The following is an 18,435-nucleotide window of genomic DNA, read 5'->3' as shown; positions in this document are numbered from 1 at the left end:
TTAAAAAAATCAAATATATCAAATGTTGGAGTCAAAAATTTGGTTCAAACTTCCTAAAGCAGAACTAAACCCTCAAAAATATTTCTAAACTCTTAATTTATTCTTATCTAGAGCTGTTCTAAATATCTCTCATAAAAGGGCCATACACAATGTTATTTGGTCACTTGGCCCGAGTCCCAAGTGTGAGGATCTCTGTCAGCTTTAGCCATACTTGTACATACACTTCTCTGGCCAAATCTGAGACTTCTATCCTTTTGGCCCAATTGTCTAACAAGGTCTCTTGAACGGAGAGATGGTCAGATTCAGACTCCGCCCAACATTTGTATCCATCTGATGAAGCATCTGAAAGTCTCCAATCAGATGTTGGGTCAATACATGTTGCTATTTGGTGCTAAAAATCTTTGAAAATACCTAATTTGTCAACATAAACTTAGTGTGAATAGAAAACATAGAAGTAAATTTCCTGAAAATAGAATTATTTCATACTTTGACCATTGTTTGACCTGAGGGCTTGGAGGGGAAGGTTCAGAGTAGTGTATGTGACAGGAAAGAGCTTTGAATGATGATGAGAGGGGGCTAATGAAGAATGATGATGATGAAAAGTAATTAATGGAAGATGATGATGATGAGGGGATAATGACTGACTTAGGATGAGGGTTTAATAATGAATGAAGGACAGATTATTTATAAAGGGTTAATGATGGAGGAAGAGGGGTTATCCATTGATGGACACAATCTTAATGATGGAGAATGGGTGTTAATCAATAAATTAATTGCAAAAGCCTTGTCACCTGCTGTGTTATGGCTCTACAATGAACGACTTACCAGGGCCAACATTTAAAAAGGCCAACCCCCCAACAAAGGTCTACGTATATATGTAAACACGGTTAACAAGTCTGCTGTAACATAAAAAGCTGTTATCAGGGCAATTTATTTCCAAATGTGGAACAAATGTTTCAGATATATGACAGTATGGAGAGAGCAATTTCAGAATGAGTAAAATAGTTACTCTGGCATAAAAGAAAAGGATCAGACAGTACAATTCACAGTCTGGTGGTATAAAACTATTTTGGGGGTTTAGTTCTTCTTCACAGACAACTGTAAGAAAACTGATGAAAATAAACTAAACATGAACCTATACAGAGTAAATAATTTCAACATTTTTAATTTCTCTCTTTAAGAAAATAATTGTGGTTATTGACTTGTGTATTGTACTTAGCAGATAACCTTTAAAGAAGCACTCATTTCATACAAGTTGTGTTTGTCGAACTAAGTTTTAAAATACTACCCAACAGATTAAGTAAAGCCTAAAGGATCTATTTTCCTTCTTTTATCCTAACTTTTCAGCAGCAACATGATCTCAATTAACTTTTGTATAGTCTCTATGTATGTTATAAACTCTATGTATGCTTAAGGGCCTAATGCTGAGTTATATGTAAGTCAGTTTGAAGAGTATCTTCTGTATATATGTGCATATATGGTCCAGAATCAAGGAAATTAGGTGGCATAAGAGGGGCGTTCTCGCATAGGGAAAATTCAGAGAACGTGTTAATGAAATACCAAGTTATGCTGTGTTGGACAGAAGTGTGAAAACGTCTGTCTCCAGGCATATCATTTGCACCAAGGGGAGGCTGGTGCGAGCGCTCAATGATGATGAGATGATGAGATGGTGCTCAGATTACGGATAGGGAGAAGTCCGGCCATCAAAATGCATATAATTCTGTATATGGTGGGTGTATATATGCAGATATTTTGTAGTGGGCGCAAAGCAGAAGAATCTGCAGGTGAGTTGCGTTCAGACTCCTGAGGAACCCAAATATAGGATAAACAGTAAACTGACATTTTATTTCATTTACAGCTGTTTTAATTTAAAAATTCACTATGGGATGGATTGTATGATCAGAGCAAATCTTAAGATCCCAGGGTTTAATTTAAATATGACTTTAGGCATATCTTGTACCTAGTATTTGCATAATAGGAATACCTATCTCCCACCCTGTTCCACCTGAATGATTTACTCAATCCACAATAACAGTCAATATGTAAAACTGGATATATTAAAATGCCAATTCACATTGGCATTTGCTAGTCTGATGCACTGCAGTCACAGATGATCACCTTGGTCTTGCGCTATGTAATAGTAATAAAGCACGTCCTTTACTAAACACAATACATATGATTGCAAGTGTAACTTTAAAGTATTATTTAAAGCACAGAAAGGAATAGCATACTTTAGCATACTTTATATTTAAGGCAAATATTGGGGTATGCAATTGTCATGCTTAACATGCATACAATCAGAAAGTGGCAAAATATACAGATGGATATCAGAAAGTACTGATTTTGAGCTTGCTAGGATCAAATGTTTTGTTCAATCTTAATGACATTTTTATTTCTGTTAATAAAACTAACCCATCCTCACAAAGTACATAACCACAAGTTCCTCGTGTCCAGAACTCCAACAGTCAGGTCTCTGGTGATTGACACCATGGAGAATGCTGAAAGAATACAAATATCTAGAAGTATGATTGAATAGGCCGCCGTGTGGTTTTACAAGTCTGTGAAGGGTTTGTTTAATTTTTCAAACATTTTCAGATATTCCAAAATACCCAATCTAGACATAAACTTTCATTTACAGTGGTTTTACTTGTTTGTTTAAGATCATTTTGTTTTCTTCATCTGTATATTTTTACATAGCTTTATTTTCACACATACATAGTGAGAAAAACTGAGACACTTATTATATGGAAGATATGATTTCTTACCATATGAGACACTGGTAGTATGAAAATCAGGCATGCTAGTGATGATAGAAGTGGTTGTTGAAGCAGGAACAGTAGGTGATGAAGGAGCTACAGTATTTGGTGAAGTTACAGGAGGAGGTGAAGACGATGAAGGAATTACAGTAGATGATGGAATTACAGTGGTTGATGGAGTTACAGTAGATGATGGAGTTACAGTAGATGATGGAATTACAGTAGTTGATGGAATTACAGTAGATGATGAAGTTAGAGTGGTTGACCAAGTTACAGCAGATGATGGAGTTACAGTGGTTGACCGAGTTACAGCAGATGATGGAGTAACAGTGGTTGACCGAGTTACAGTAGATGATGGAGTGACAGTGGATGATGAAGTTGCAGTAGATACTACGGTAGCTGCTAATAAACACAAGACAGATGTGAACTAGGATGATTACATTGAAAATATTCGTATAAGAAGTATTTGCCATACTAAATTACAGGATATGAGAAAGTACGTACATATAATTTATAAAATTGCTTACAGTTGAATAGCTGCAAAACCAGACAATATGAATTGTAATTGCTTTCAGCTTTTCAGTTACACTTTTAGGTACATATTGCTTTAAATTAATCTTTAATTCATGCCACACTTTCAATTCTAATTATATCAGGGATTGTTATTATTAACATTAATTGCTCAGTTTACATTAAAGGTGCAGACTACATATTTGATATCATGGTGAGTTTGATTTTGCTTTGTTACATCATCTCATGTAATACTGTATGCATCACACAGATATATATATATATATATATATATATATATATATGAGCCCATGAGGAAGACTGAGAAGCATCAGTTGAAAAGGATGTAGGGTTTCTGCAGCCGCTGCTGTAATTACCATTAATGGCTTTGTGAATAAACACTTGATCATCTAAATGTGAGTGCTGGTCTTTTTTCCACTTATTTAATTGTTGGGAAAAGTGAGTGGACAGCATTGTTGACCAGCAATTGTCATTTAATCAACTTCATAAATAATTATAAACTAAGCAATAGTTTAGGAGAAAGACTGATTTATATTGAAGTGGTTTTACATTGGACTTTAATGTGACGTTTACACTTTTGAACAGTGAATACTTTCAAATTTGTTCATCTGCCCAAAAATCTGGACTCCCTTCTTGGTAGCATTTCCAAAATCCTGAAGCAGAGTTGGCCGCAATTAGCATAAAATGCCTTAACAAAAGTATCTGCAATCATGGGCATAAACACAGTAGCAACTATAGCAAGATGTGTGCAAGTCGGCAATCACAGTATACGCGCCAGGTTTTCGTGAGGCATGCATCATATACACCATTTATTTTTGATGCGCAATACACATGCACTATTAGGCTTCTAATATATAAACTCTCCCTAATGCATCAGGGAATCGGTATGAATTACCATCGAATCTAAGCCCAGGGGCTGAAATACAGATGCTGGAAGGCTGGCACATGAAGATACAGACAGAGGTAAGTAAGACCCCTAACCCACTCCTCTGCCCCCCTAACCCTAACCCTCTCCTAAGGGGTGCCTGACCCTAACCTTCCCCCTAGTGCCTAACCCTAACTTCCCCACAGGGGTGCCTAAACCTAACCCCCGCTCACCGCACCCTAAACCTAACCCTCCCGGTGGGGTGCCTAAACCTAACCTCCCCTCGGGGGTGCCTGATGCTAACCCCCTTCCCCTAGCCTGAACCTAATCCTCCCATGGGGGGTGCCTAACCCTAAGACCCCCCCGGGAGTCCCTAAATCTAACCCACCCCCCTGCGGCTATTACCTTCTGATGCCTGGCTTACCTACGTTCGGTATGCCGGGCGTCGGGATTTCGGCATGGGGCTAATGATAGGTGTCGGTATTTAGACGCCTATCATTAGTCCCATGCAGGGATTTCACTGTCGGAAAGCCGGTGGTCGGCAATTCGCTTCTTATAGCGATTCATATAGTGTACGAAAAAATACAAATTTGCTAAATCACACACAAAACATAAAATATAAGTATATGCAATGAAGAACTCAACTATATGTGTCAGTGGTGCATGTGCCATCAGCCAAATAAAAGTGATTTGTTAGTGCTGGTGTATGTCATCATGACCATCATTGTTATTTGCACCTGCTCTCAGACACTCACAAATGACATGGCTTAAACAGGCATAGAAACTTCTCTGTGCCGACCTGCAGCTTTTCTCAATTACTTGTACCCAGGGTCGCAAAGAGCTGCCGCGGGCCCAGGTACTGAAGGGGGGCGTGACCAATCCCAGAGAGGTATGACCACACCCCCTCAAAGAAAGAGGAAAAAATATTTTTCCCGGGATCACTTCACAATGGCCGCATGTGGGAGGACGCACGGGAGACATTTGTCCCCAACAGCAGCGCTGAAATGGGGACAATGCCCTCCTTAACAGCTGAACCGGGCCCCTATGACAAGCCAAGGCCAAGGTAATTTGGGTATGTCGAACCCCCCCCCACTGCAATCACCTCCTCCTGCTGTCGACTGCAGCATGCTCCACATGCTCAATAATGCCAGTCCTAGAGTAGGCAGTGCACAGCTCCTCCATTTGAGGAGTGCAGATCAAGCCCCCCAACATCATCTGCGTGAACTGCACTTTTGGACACTGTGTCCTGGTCCCCTCTGCTGCATTCATTGCAATGGAAACAGTGATAGGTATTAACTAAGCACCTGCTGCTCAATGAGCTCGAAGACTGTTACAATGTAATGGTGAGGCAGCAGGTGCTTCCATTCAGCTGGGAAGAAGATATGTATACAGCAGAATAGGGCAGTGTAGACCAGTCATGTCAAACTCAAAATCCCAATTGGGCCAAATAATCAAGGTCTAAGCTTGTGTGGGCCGAAAGAAAAAGAAAAAGTATTATATGCAATTTGTAAGGTTTTTATTAGAAAAAAACAACAAAAAAGGTTAATGTTTTTTTCCTGAAACTTGTCATCTGTTTTCTGTCACCAATTTTCCTATTTCAGGAGAAATCTTATTGGATGTGATAACTTTTAAAACTGAACCAAGTTGAAAGTCTTTCAATCTGGACCTAGCAGGAAACTGTTCTCTCCTATATAATATTAATACCACATATTCAGTAGGAGCTGAGAGCTGTGTTATTATCCCCCCATCATATATAACTGTATGGTCCTCTCTCCCCTATATAATATTAATATCACATATTCAGTAGGAGCTGAGAGCTGTGTTATTATTCCCCGTCATATATCACTGTACAGTCTCCTCTCCCCTATATAATAATAATACCATATATTCAGTGTGAGCTGGGAGCTGTATTATTCCCACTCATATATGACTGTTCGGTCCTCTCTACCCTATATAATACCACATATCAGTGTGAGCTTGAAGCTGTGTTAATCCATCTCATATATCAGATATATTCCCCCTCATATATCTGCTCTTCGCGTGCAGCTGGCACACACTGATGGTGCAGACGTCTTCAGTGCTCCTGAGTACTGAAGGGGGGAGTCGTAAAGGAATCGGTATGGAATCCCGGTTGCCGCATGGCCGGCAGTTCAATTCCCGGCAGCGGCAGCCCGACAGATCAGCAGAGCATGGCAGCGGAAGCCCGACAGTGCTGGAAATCCCGATCGTCCACAAGGTAAGTATAAACTAACCTAACCCCTTAACCCTAACCCTCCTTAGGGGTGCCTAACCCTAACCTCCCCCCCAAGTGCCTAACCCTAATCCCCCCCTCTAAGTGCTTAACCCTAACCCCCCCTTCCCCGCTGCCTAAACCTAAGTCCCCTGGGGGGTGCCTAACTCTAAGCCCCCCCGGGTGCCCTAAACCTAACCCTCCCCACCCTGCGGCTGTCCGCTCGCGGTGCCAGGCATCCCTTCGATCGGGATGCTGGGCGCCTGTCTCCCGGCGTCGGGGAAATGACAGGCGTCTACATATAGACGCCCGGGATTTCACCCTCGCCGGGATATGACGGTCGGGAAGCCAGCTGCCGGTATTAAGGCAGCCGGTTTCCCGATTGTATACAGTCGGAAAGCTAAGGCAGCAGGATATGCACAGAGGACATTTTCCCTGCCTCTACCATAGTGCGCATGTGCAGAACGGTGAATGCTGCCTGATCGGAGGTGAGCTCTGTTCGCGGCAGCCGGCCAGCAGGAACTCGCCCGTCGGGCCACATTGCACTTTTACTAGAATAGTTAAGATAGGCCACAAAAGTATGTGATAGAGCCACATGCGGGCGTGAGTTTGACATGCCTGGTGTAGACTGAAAGAGATGATTTGTCCTACTTCCTTGTTATCAATGATGGTAGGTTTGCTTTAGATAAATCTCTTCCTCTGTCTCCCCATGTGTGCCTCTGCCCCGCGCCCCCCCCCACCACCACTTTATATGTATGCACACATACTATATATCTCCTCATTGTATGTCTCTTATCTCTGTCTTATCCCATTCCAGACTGGAATGGAATAAGACAGAGATAAGAGATACAAGAGGAATTTCCAGTCACCCACCCCCCTTCTATGTATGTATTTCTGTCCCTTTCTTACTCACCCATTCTCTCAGCTCATCTGTATCACAGGGTCACGCCCACCACTACTATAAAAGCCTCCTGATAATGCAGATTGAATTTATTTAAAAAATATAACAAACATCTTAAAACTGTCACATTTAAAAAAATATATTCAAATAATAACGACGGCCATAACAGGACCGGAATTGTGGGGGTGCAAGTACTGCCGCAATACTTGCTTTTAGAAACCACCCACTGGAAATCCTGTGCTTGCCCCCCCCCCTCACCCGGGAGCCCCTGCTTGTACCTGCTCATTCCCTCTCTTATCCCGCCACTCAGACACAAATTGTCACCCCTTATAGAGCTGCATGAACACAAATGCTCCCTGTGCATCAGCCCCTAACAGGGGACTATGAAATGTGCTGGAAGTCCAGATAAGCGCATACGTTCAATACCAAACCTATTTGACGTGTGTGTTCTACATAAACTATGGAAATTAACGCCCATATCTCCATCCCCAATAGACAATTCCGTTCCCATTATATGTTTATCAATGTTGTTATCCGGTATGTTCCAATGGTTAATGGAGCAGCAAAACTGATTGAATTACAGTAGTCAGTGAGGACAAAGAAGGAGTTGTATTTACAGTAGCTGTCATTATAGTTGGTAATTGTTATATGAGGAAACCAGGATGAAGTGCTGTGTAAATATTATCCTATTCTCAAAGAGCAGGTTCAGTACACTGTCTACATACAACACATGGCTACATATGTGTGAGGTACTACGGAAGTCTGTCAGCTTTCCACATTTTTGGTGGTAACAGATTATCTCAATGCAAATATTTGTATGTTCTTTCATGTTCTGACGTACAGTCTTATGGTATTTGATTTTAGATTATAACTGACTTATTAATACTTTTTTGCATGCATGATGATTCTTATGTAAACTATGTTATTAATGTATTCAATCTGATTTGTACAGTATATTCTGCATATAATAACATAATCACCCTGTTTATAGTGAGGTGACACTTATCTGAAGGCAATCTCATCTACTTAGGGCCCTCATACACGGTGCGATATACAGTAGCAGCCGATCCGACAGAATTGGAACGATGTCGCTGCTATATCGTTCCATGTGTGGGTATGATATCGGCCAGTGCACGCTCCCGTGGGATCGTACATTGCTCCTCCAGAACTTTCAGTTGATCTGGGGGAGCGATGTACTATCCCATGCAGCGCTATGCTGGTGGGGGAGGGGGGTACCAGCATATCGGGCGGGTGGCCACCTGATCGCTCAGTGTGTGGGGACCGCCCGATATGTCGGCCATCGGATCGTCTGTCGCAACACAAGATGCATATCGCACCATGTATGACGGCCTTTACTGTAACGCTCACTTTTACTACTGGATCCACTCTTTAGCTGTCTCTCACCATAACAAATTATAACTCCCAAATTGAAAAATGTTTTGCATTGTAATTTCACCTGTCCTTTGAGATCTATGGGCCTGATTCAGACCCACTCGCGAGCGGCTGTCCGCTCGCAAGTGGGTCGATGTTATGGACTGAGCATGCGCACGACGGAGGGAGCTCCGTCGTGTGCATGCGCCAGACGCGACGAGCGAAGGAAAGTCCTTCGCTTGTTGTGTCCGATCAAAGGGGGCGTGCTGTCAATGTTGATTGACAGCACACCCCCTTTGGTAGGCGTTCTGGGGGCGTGCCTCCCTGACGGGGGCGTTCCCACGGGAACGCCTCCCGTCAAAAGCCGGCCCACTGACATCACTAGTGATGTCAGTGGGAGTGATTTTGGCTCTGATAGAGCCAAAATCACTCCGGAGCTTGCGTTTGAAAACCTCAAACGCAGGCTCCGGCTCGCAATTTCGATGGTCGCGATGGTCACCACCATCGCGGCCATCAAAATGCACGCTCGTATAGCTGTGGGTGGTGACCCACAGCTATACGAGCGTCCAGGAGGACGCTCCATTTTCATGGAGCCCGGCCCTCATTCAGAGCGTGCGCTCTGCTCAGAGCGTACGGCTCTGAATGAAAGCCTATGATAGTGTACTAAAACTTACCATACTGGGAGTGTTTGAGTTCTCCATGATGTACACATTTCCTGGCATCACATCACTCTACTTTTAAACATAATGGGGGAGATGTATGAAGCAGTGAAAAGAGTGGAGATGTGTGCCAGTGAAGAAGTTCCCCATGGCAACCAATCAGCTTTAAGGTAGCATTTATCAAGTACATTCTCTAAAATGAAAGGTAGAAGCTGATTGGTTGCTATAGGCAACTTCTCCACTGACACTCTTCTCCACTCTTTTCACTGCTTCATACTGTACATCTACCCCAATAAGAGGTGCTACCAGGCTGAGACTTGTAGTGCCTTGCAGGAAAAAAGCAACATTAACATGGAGTATAAATAAGATTCTTAGCACATGTTTGGGCAAAAATGTATGCACAGTAGGTTATTCAGGATGGCTGATGGCTGTGAAATTCACGCTGCCGGGACTAGTGAAGCCCCGTTCCTAGGGATGCAGTCAGGAAGCTGACGGTCTAAGTGCTGACCGCCGGCATCCCGACTGGCAAATCCAGCAGGGTACTAATGACAGGCATGGAAATCCCGACACCTGCAATAGACCTATGCCGGGAGCCCAACGCCCGGCATACCGAATGAAAGTAAGCCCTGCGCGGACAACCGCGGGGGGGTGGAGGGTTAGGTTTCAGGGCTGCCGGGGGGACTTAGGCCTAGGCACCCCCCTGGGAGGGTTAGGGTTAGGCTAGGGAAAGGGGGGGTTAGGGTTATTCACCCCCGGGGGGAGGTTATGGTTAGGCACCCCCCGGGAGACTTAGGGTTAGGCTGCAGGGATGGGGGATAGGTTTAGGCACTTAGCAGGTGGGTTAAGGTTAGGCACTAGGGGGGGGAGGTTAGGGTTAGGCACCCCTAAGGGAGGGTTAGGGTTAGGGGCGGTAGGATTAGCATTACTTACCTAAATCCTCTGCCGGGATCTTCACCCCTGCTGGGCTTCCAACGTCAGGATTTGAACCGTGCGGCCGGCGGTAATACATTCTGATTCCACTTTCCTGACCCCAAATGGCCACAACAAGTCAATCATGCTGTGTTTTAGGGGACACTGCAACCATCGTCGCAGACACTGATCGGCACCTGCGCAGATTAGATCCTGCATATGAGCCGATCTGGAACAGTCGGAGTTGCACATAAACCATCGGGTTTGTATACCACTCTGAATCAGGCTCTGTATTGCTATGAATTTTAAACAGCAAAAAATCTTTGTTCTTGAAGTACTCTCAGAAAAATATACTTTGCCTCATTCATGAAAATGTTCTAGTCTAACAAAAACTGATACAGGAAAAAAAATTGTCCTTGGTCTGTGTGAGTAAGCACCATTATGCAGAACTGGAATTTCTCTGTGTGCTAAGTGTTTACCTACATATAGGAGAAGTGAATGTATGACTCACTCATACTATCTTCATTTCATTTTAACTTCTGGTTTCTTGCTCCTTACACACTGTAGATATATAGACAATAGATAGTGGTGTTTGACATGCGGTGTGTAGCTAGCGCTTTCTCTTGTAGTTGAGGGAAGGGGAGGTCAATGTTGGACACTTGAATGTAAGTAAACAGAGCAACTATTGACCAAAAGATGCTGCAGCACCATTGCCTATCCTGAGTGCCATCAAGTGAATAGCCAATAGGTTCCAACCCCGATACAAGCTTTTGCTAACAATAAATACATATAACAAAAGAATGATGCGATTGTGAGGCTAAACCAGTGACGATAGTACTAGTAATAATGAAAAAAGAAGCTCAGAATGTTTGAGCCTGCCCTTCCCAGCTACAGTTATTGAGATAAATTGTATTTGTCTTGCTGTCAAAATACAGGTTTCTTTTTATCTCACCTACAACAATTACTTTGACAAAGAAAACATTCCATTACAACAAATATCCACCAGGCAGCAATAGTCTGTCTGCAGTACAACAGCTGTAATAATAAAACATAACCCTGGTGACATCAAATAATGGGCGAGGAAAGAAAAAGGTCTTAAAGCAAATCGGTATGAAAGGTCATAATTCCATTGTGCTGCATTTTTGTAATTGTGCAGATGATTCCATCTGGTATTGCCCTAAACTTTTTTGCCCTGTATGTTTTGACTGCTGCTGAATGTTACAAACCTAACAGCTTTGCTTCGTGGGAGAAGGCTCTCTGGTAGCCCAATAAAAATATAAAAACAAATGTATGCATGTATAGACCTATTCAATTTGAACTGCATCTACATGGATTAGCTTGTACATTGGGCAACAAGGAGTCAGGGCCACCAAGAGATCTATCGGAACTCGGTACTAGGTTGAGTGGACAACAATGTGGTGGTGTGACCAAACATTGTTGTAAATACAAGGGCTTTCAGTATATGCAGCATCGCTGGCTGAAAGAGATGTGGTCACGCAGTATTGCAGGTGTCACCCTGACTTGGGGGCACTGCTGCATTCTTTGTAGACCAAACGCCCATAACTTTGTTCACATGTGCACCTCAGTGGGCTTACACGTAGTTTCAGAGACATTTACTGCAATCTTCAGCTGCCAGGGCAGTTTCCAAGGGTAGAACATGGCATCGCCTGGCCCCTTTGTGATGAGAAGTGCAGAGTGGGAATCCAGAACAGATGGTCCCGTATTGTTGGGACCCCACTCCTCCAGTCCCCATAGCGGTGGCAGTAAATTCTATGCTTCCCTTAGCCCTCGTCTGTCCAAGTTACTTCCTCTGTCTCTCCAGGCCTTACCATTCTCACACTGTTAGTCACCACACTACAGCAATTGCAGAAAGGGATGTTGGTGATTATTCCCAATCCAGAGAGCTGTTGGTGGTGGGAAGAGTCTGGAGCCAGAAGCTAAGATGAGAACCTCATCAGTGGTGCCTTTAGGTTTGTGATCTAACTACCTGCAGCCCAGCAGAAAGTGCTTTCCTCTATTTGTCACTGTTATTCTGAAAACAAAGTGTTAGCAGGAAGCATACACAGGGTCTTATTCAGAGATTTATGCTATAAAGTATGCTAATGTCTTCCAAAGCATACCTGAGCATAGGTAAGCCTACTGCTGCCTTCTCATATCCATCTAACATCGTGCAACAGTGAAAACATCGGGAACATTAACGCACATCGGGCTTAAACGCAGCTTCTGAGTAAAGTCTGACCTGTCTTGAAGACAGCGTCTTTCCTGACACGCTGACAGCTCTCATGCTGCGAAGGAGATTACAATGGCCAATTTATGCACTGCTACGTTTCTACAGCAGCCCCCTTTTACCTCCCCAAATGCTGACTGTCACTCACTTCGCGAGTGGATCCTTTTTACGTGTGCAAAGTAAGTTTTTCACGCATGCGCAATAGCTAAAAATCGCTCAATCTGCGTAAATGTCAGCCTTGCGCAAATCTCTGAATCAGGCCCACAGAGCCTACAGCATACAGTACTTCATAGATTAACATCAAGCCATTATCACACTGGCATTCTGAGTTTATACAACGGAAGATTATTCATACAGTCCTGAGGGGTACACTTATGTAATAATGATCAGTGACCAGTAGTGCTTTAAAGTACACTTAGAATGCAATATAAATTAGTTCTGCAGTTACTCAGTATATCATATCTATCCTTTATGCACCTCATAAAACAATATTCTGCCACCAAACCCCATATAGAAATATTAATTATGTTATTGTTGTTTAACACAATCTGACATAAAATAAAAATTAAAATGCATTATAATGTGTCAACAAATAAACATCACAGACCTATAATAAATGTTTTATGACATGTTTGTTGCTATGCAATTTTGGTCCTGTTTTCACTGTAGTTAAACATACTAAACATTTTCTATCTACACAAAAAACATACATAATAGTATAAATAGATCAAACTTGGTAACATGGTATATTACTACAGTACCTTGACAGACACCTGCCAGCTTCTCACAGGTAGTTGGCTCGGTTGAAGCAGTAGTTGGCAAAGAGGTACCTACAAGGGAAAAAAATATATAAATATACTGTGTCTTTAGACTTAGGGGGATATATACTAAGGGGTCTATTTACTAATCAGTGTTAGGAGACAGTGAAAAGTGATAAGAAAGTGATAAGGTGCCAGCCAATCAGCTCCAAACTGCCATCTCACAGGCTGTGTTTGAAAAATGACAGTTAGGAGCTGCTTGGCTGGCACCTTATCACTTTCTTATCACTTTTCACTCTGTCTCCTAACACTGCTTAGTAAATAGACCTCTCAGTCTTGGAGAAAGATAAAGTGAAGGGAGAGATAAAGGTACCAAAAGCCCCTAACTGTCATATAGACTGTGGTTGAAAAATGCAGTTACTGTAGCTGTATATGATTAAGCTTTACACATTTATCATAGAAACTAATTATGATGGCATCTAGACTACATAATTATTTGAGAGCATATTGATATTTAATTAAACAAATGTAAACAGAACATATATTTGTTTCATGTCATAAATTATTATGTTGTCTAGTTAGCAGCCCGTCAAAGTGACGGGACCTTGTTGCGGCCACGAAAAGTCTGTTTTAGTGCTCAAACAAGTCACTTTTCGGTAATTTCTGCTTGCCAGCTCGGGGGGCTGCGAGTAGAAATGTCAGCGCCGGCTATGTGCCCCCAAATGGAGCAATAATTGAATTGCTCTATCGGGTGCCATCTAGTGACCGCCAGTGCGCAACACACTTGAATTTCTTCCATAGAGGTGAGGAGCAGCGTTAAGGCGCATATCCACTACACGATTCGCTCCATGAGCGATATTGTGTAGTGTGTCCCCGGCAGTGGTGTGCTCAATGACCTTAACGACATTGAGCACCCACACTGAACGATATATCGTTCAGTGACGTCACCCTCCCTCATCCCTGTACTTGCAGAACCTGACAATATCATCAGGTTTCCCTGAAAGTACAGGCGATGAGCAATCAACGACCAGTGGGGGGGCGCGTCGCTGGTCGTTGAAGGCATACCCACTGGACGACATAATGAATGATTGTATGATAACAATATCATTATCGTTCATTATATCATCTAGTGGATACGCTGCATTAGCCTTTTATACAGTATATATATATATATATAGATAATAAAATGAACCTATGTTTATACAGTATAAGGTAAAGATGCATTAAATTATGACTGTATATCAAAGCTCACTCCTCACAGGTAAGTCTAGGATTTCAAGTAGTCATAATAATGCTTAAGCACAGAACAGTACATATTTTCATTTTACTTGTTCTAATCACGGGGGCAGGTGAAGCTGGGCAAAGTACTCTATCACTCGCCAGCTCAGTGCAGGGAGACCCTGTGCATGTGTGAGCCGGCATTGACAGTTCATACATACACATTGGACCTGGAAACTTGACTTGGGCTTCCAGTTCAATTTCTGTTAAAAATTAAATAGTTTAAAAATAGGAAAGAAAAATAATATTTTAATGAAAAAAATGAAATAACTACTTGTATTCTTGCACTGGCACAGGCTACTGTCAACCTAAACTGGTGATAGTAATTGGAGGATAGCAGCTGTACGGGCTTCTCCATACAAAGCCCAAGTGATACTTGGTGATACTTGGTGATACTTTGTGATAGTTACCATCCTTGGCAGCCTTTAATAAATATTAAATAATCCTTTACCTGTTGACAAATAAGGTTTTTCACAGCTTGATATACATGCCAATGAATTATGAAAGTGAAAAATATATATATTCACCTAAGTCCAGAAGCGCAACTAGTATGGGGCAAGTGCTCTGTGCACCATGGCAGGCCTGGTACAGGGGGGCGCCGCCAGCCAGGGCAGTGTACATGCAGAGTGTCAGCTACTTGACATCCCACCGGGTGTTTACTAACTCATTCTGTGCTCCCACTACTCCACCTCCACTCCAGATCATCACGAGGAGGTGAGGAGGTAACTGCCACCGGGCCAAGCCTATTGTATGGAGGACACTACAGTGTGGCATACTATGTATTGGGGCACTACGGTCTGAAATACTATGAATTGGTAGGCACTACATTGTGGCAAGCAACTCTTTTATATTACTGCTTTATGAATATATCCAGACTATAAATAAATCAGTGTGGCAACTGCACTTTAACCTTATTCAGACAAGTACGCTAAAGCCACTGCTGCTGAATTTGTACGCAGCAGCTGTGCAAACATATGGAGATGTCGCAGGCACTGCGATTTGTATTGAGACACCCACCAGCGGCTTCGCAGATCCAAATGACTGCGATAAGTTAATTGCTGCTGGAAGTGAGTCGCAGAGCCATATTTACTGCGTACGGTATCGTAGGCTGAGACACAATCCGAAAATGGTTGCAACACATCTGCATTTCAGTCGCCACTGCGAATTGCTGCCCACAAATGGCCCTGTCTCTAAATCTGATCGCGAATAAATCACTCACTGCAAGCGGCAACAGTAATGAAACTTGACTCAGCATGCACATATTATCGATAATCAGTCAACTGTGTAAACATTGGCACTGCGTCCATCTCTGAATCAAGTCCTTGCTGTAAATCACATTAGGGTTATATGATTCAAAAGAATATGCAGAAGCAAACATTAGGTCATAATAATGTAAAAATATGTGTTACTCATTTACATACTGTATTTAGCAGTGGATGATTAATATGTGACTTATACAATGGGTGGAGACACTTTAAAAGTCAGACAACATGTAATCACATGTCTTTCACTAATTAAACCACACACGTTTATCATATAAAGTGTCACCGTCATCATGTACCAAATCAGTTAACCAAATAAATCATCTGAATGTTTTTTGCAGAAATTGAAACACTAGATAAAAGTACACCTTGAAATATCTATGTACAGTACTGTGGGGCTGATTCAGAAGTAGCCGCAGTGTGGATCAGTGCTGGGTCTTCGGTCGCAGTGGATCTGAGTACATATGCTAATGCTGCAGGTGACATCTTTTGTAAAAAGACGGCCATTGCTGGATTCTCTGATCTGCTGACTGAGGGCCTGATTCAGGACCTCATTCAGAGTCGGTCGTTGCGGCCGCACGGTCGTAAGGTAAAAGGGGCCGGATATCCAAATGATGCACTCGCAAGTTGCGTCGTTAAGATGGGATCATTAGCTGGATGAGCAAGGGGAGGATGCGGCCGTAATACTATAAAACACCCCCTTCTCGTTCGCATTACACGTCATCTCCGGGCATATAAGGATTAATCGAGACCATCGTAAACCATCGGAGCTGGCCGTAGAGCTTAAGGTTGACCAAACCCTCTCTTAAGCACTACGATCAAGTCAGTGTAAAAACCTCCCATGTCACGTGTGCTATGACACTACTTTGTTAATTATGCACTCCCATAAAACGCCGTTTGCATAGTTAGGCACTCCTGCGTTCGGATCTCCACTCCCCGGTTCACAAGCACCTTCCCCTGTTACCACCCACAAACGCCTCATCCTGTCACTCAAACTAACGACCTGGCCAAGTTCAAGGAGAGAGATATTTCCAATCGTAACAGCTAGTTTGCGCACGCGCATTGCGAATTTTACACATGCGCAGTTTAGCAAACATCGGTGGCGTACGACCGTGCGGCCGCAATGACCGACTCTGAATGAGGTCCTCAGACCCGCTCACGAGCGCTGAGATGCTCGCAAGCGGGTCGATGTTGGCCCAGTGCGCATGCGCACGACGGACCCGGCTCCGTCGTGCGCATGCGCGAGACCCGGATAGCGACGGCCAAGCCGTTGCTATGAGTCTCGTACCAAAGGGGGCGTGCTGTCGATGGTGAGTGACAACACGCCCCCTTTGGTGGGCATGCCGGGGGCGTGGCTGCCCAGACGGAGGCGTTCCTATGGGAACGCCTACCGTCTGGGGCCGGCCCTTCACAAGTGATGTCAGTGGGAGTGCCTTCGGCTCTGATAGAGCCTAAAGCACTCCAGGGCTTGCGGCAACGAGACCCTACCACAAGGACTGCCCTGATTCAGAGCGAGCGCTCTGTCAGAGCATCCGGCTCTGAATCAGGGCCTGAGTCCCAAGATGCTGAATTGGATCCACAGTGCGATCTTCGCCGACCCATCGGACATCTGAATAAAAACAACGTTATTGGGGCCAGTGAAACTGCCTTCAGCACTCACAGAAAATGGGACTAGCATGCCCCTGCTTTCTGGAACGCTCCCCATCACTGACCCCAAACACTAGTAGCATGTCAATAATGCTGCGGCTTACGAGGCACTGTGACCGACGTCACAGTTGTATGGAGGTACATGCGCACTGCGTCCCCAACGAATGCGCCGTCCTAGTAATATCAGTAAACTGCTAAAATATCGAAACAGCTTCAAGTCAAGTGTACTATACAGTAATATAAATAGACACTACAATCATGTCAATGCCTGTCTCTGCTGTCACAATGGCACTGTATATACTAAAATAGCAACTGAAACTAACAGTAATTAGGCAACATTATGGCAGCTTCAGAAGCTGCAGTAAACTCAGAGTCAATAAAACCACATCATTTATAAACTGAGATGCACAGTAAGGGGTAAATTTACTAAGCTCGAATGTAATCGAATGTGACAAAATCGGCCAGTAAATGCATATTCATAATTTACTAAAATCGCCCGACTTTGTTCCATTTGCTGGCTAAAACTCAGTCGAGAACACCTGAAAATCGGATGATAACATGTTTTCGAACAAATAGACCATCGATTCAACTCAACAGCATTTTGCCATAGACATCAATAGTACCCTCAAAACTTACTAAGGATTCAAATTTGTTAATGGCTGATAAATAGCGCAAATCAGCCGCAAAAGAGGCCAAAACGACCCAAAATAGAAATCTCAAGTAGAACACCTTTTTCAATTTGAGTTTCACATCTCAACATACTTGACATCACTGACAACTAATTCTGTGGCTAATAAAAGGGGATTAAGCACATGAACGATTTGATGGCCAACTCAGATGCACGCACGGATCAGGAAGATCCGTGATACATGCATCTGTGTGTAAAAAATAAACACAGATGCACGGAAGGATCAGCGAGATCCCTCTGTGCTTCGGTATTTAAACAAATAAAAACCTGTGTAAAAATTTAAAAATACGGCGTGGCCCCCTCCCCAATAGAACAATCAGCACTGGGCTTTGGAGATCCAGTACTGGTTGTGC

The 18,435-nt window shown here is 43.2% G+C and overlaps 1 protein-coding gene across 1 annotated transcript in view; it reads right to left on the bottom strand.

Moving 5' to 3' along the window:
- Window positions 1–18,435, bottom strand: part of ADGRG6 (adhesion G protein-coupled receptor G6) — a 193,380-nt gene that overhangs the window by 83,571 nt on the left and 91,374 nt on the right. Inside the window, exons 5-6 of the mRNA XM_088474375.1 lie at window positions 13,211–13,279; window positions 2,766–3,158 (exon numbers count right to left, since the gene is read on the bottom strand). Of these exons, the coding sequence (XP_088330501.1) occupies window positions 2,766–3,158; window positions 13,211–13,279 (462 nt within the window). The remainder of the gene's footprint in view (window positions 1–2,765; window positions 3,159–13,210; window positions 13,280–18,435) is intronic.

This window comes from Taudactylus pleione, unplaced genomic scaffold, assembly GCF_031769625.1.
Source record: "Taudactylus pleione unplaced genomic scaffold, aTauple2 ptg000154l, whole genome shotgun sequence".
Lineage (NCBI taxonomy): Eukaryota > Metazoa > Chordata > Amphibia > Anura > Myobatrachidae > Taudactylus > Taudactylus pleione.
The sequence above is the reverse complement of the archived record's forward strand: the minus strand, read 5'-3'. Positions and strand labels throughout refer to the sequence as shown.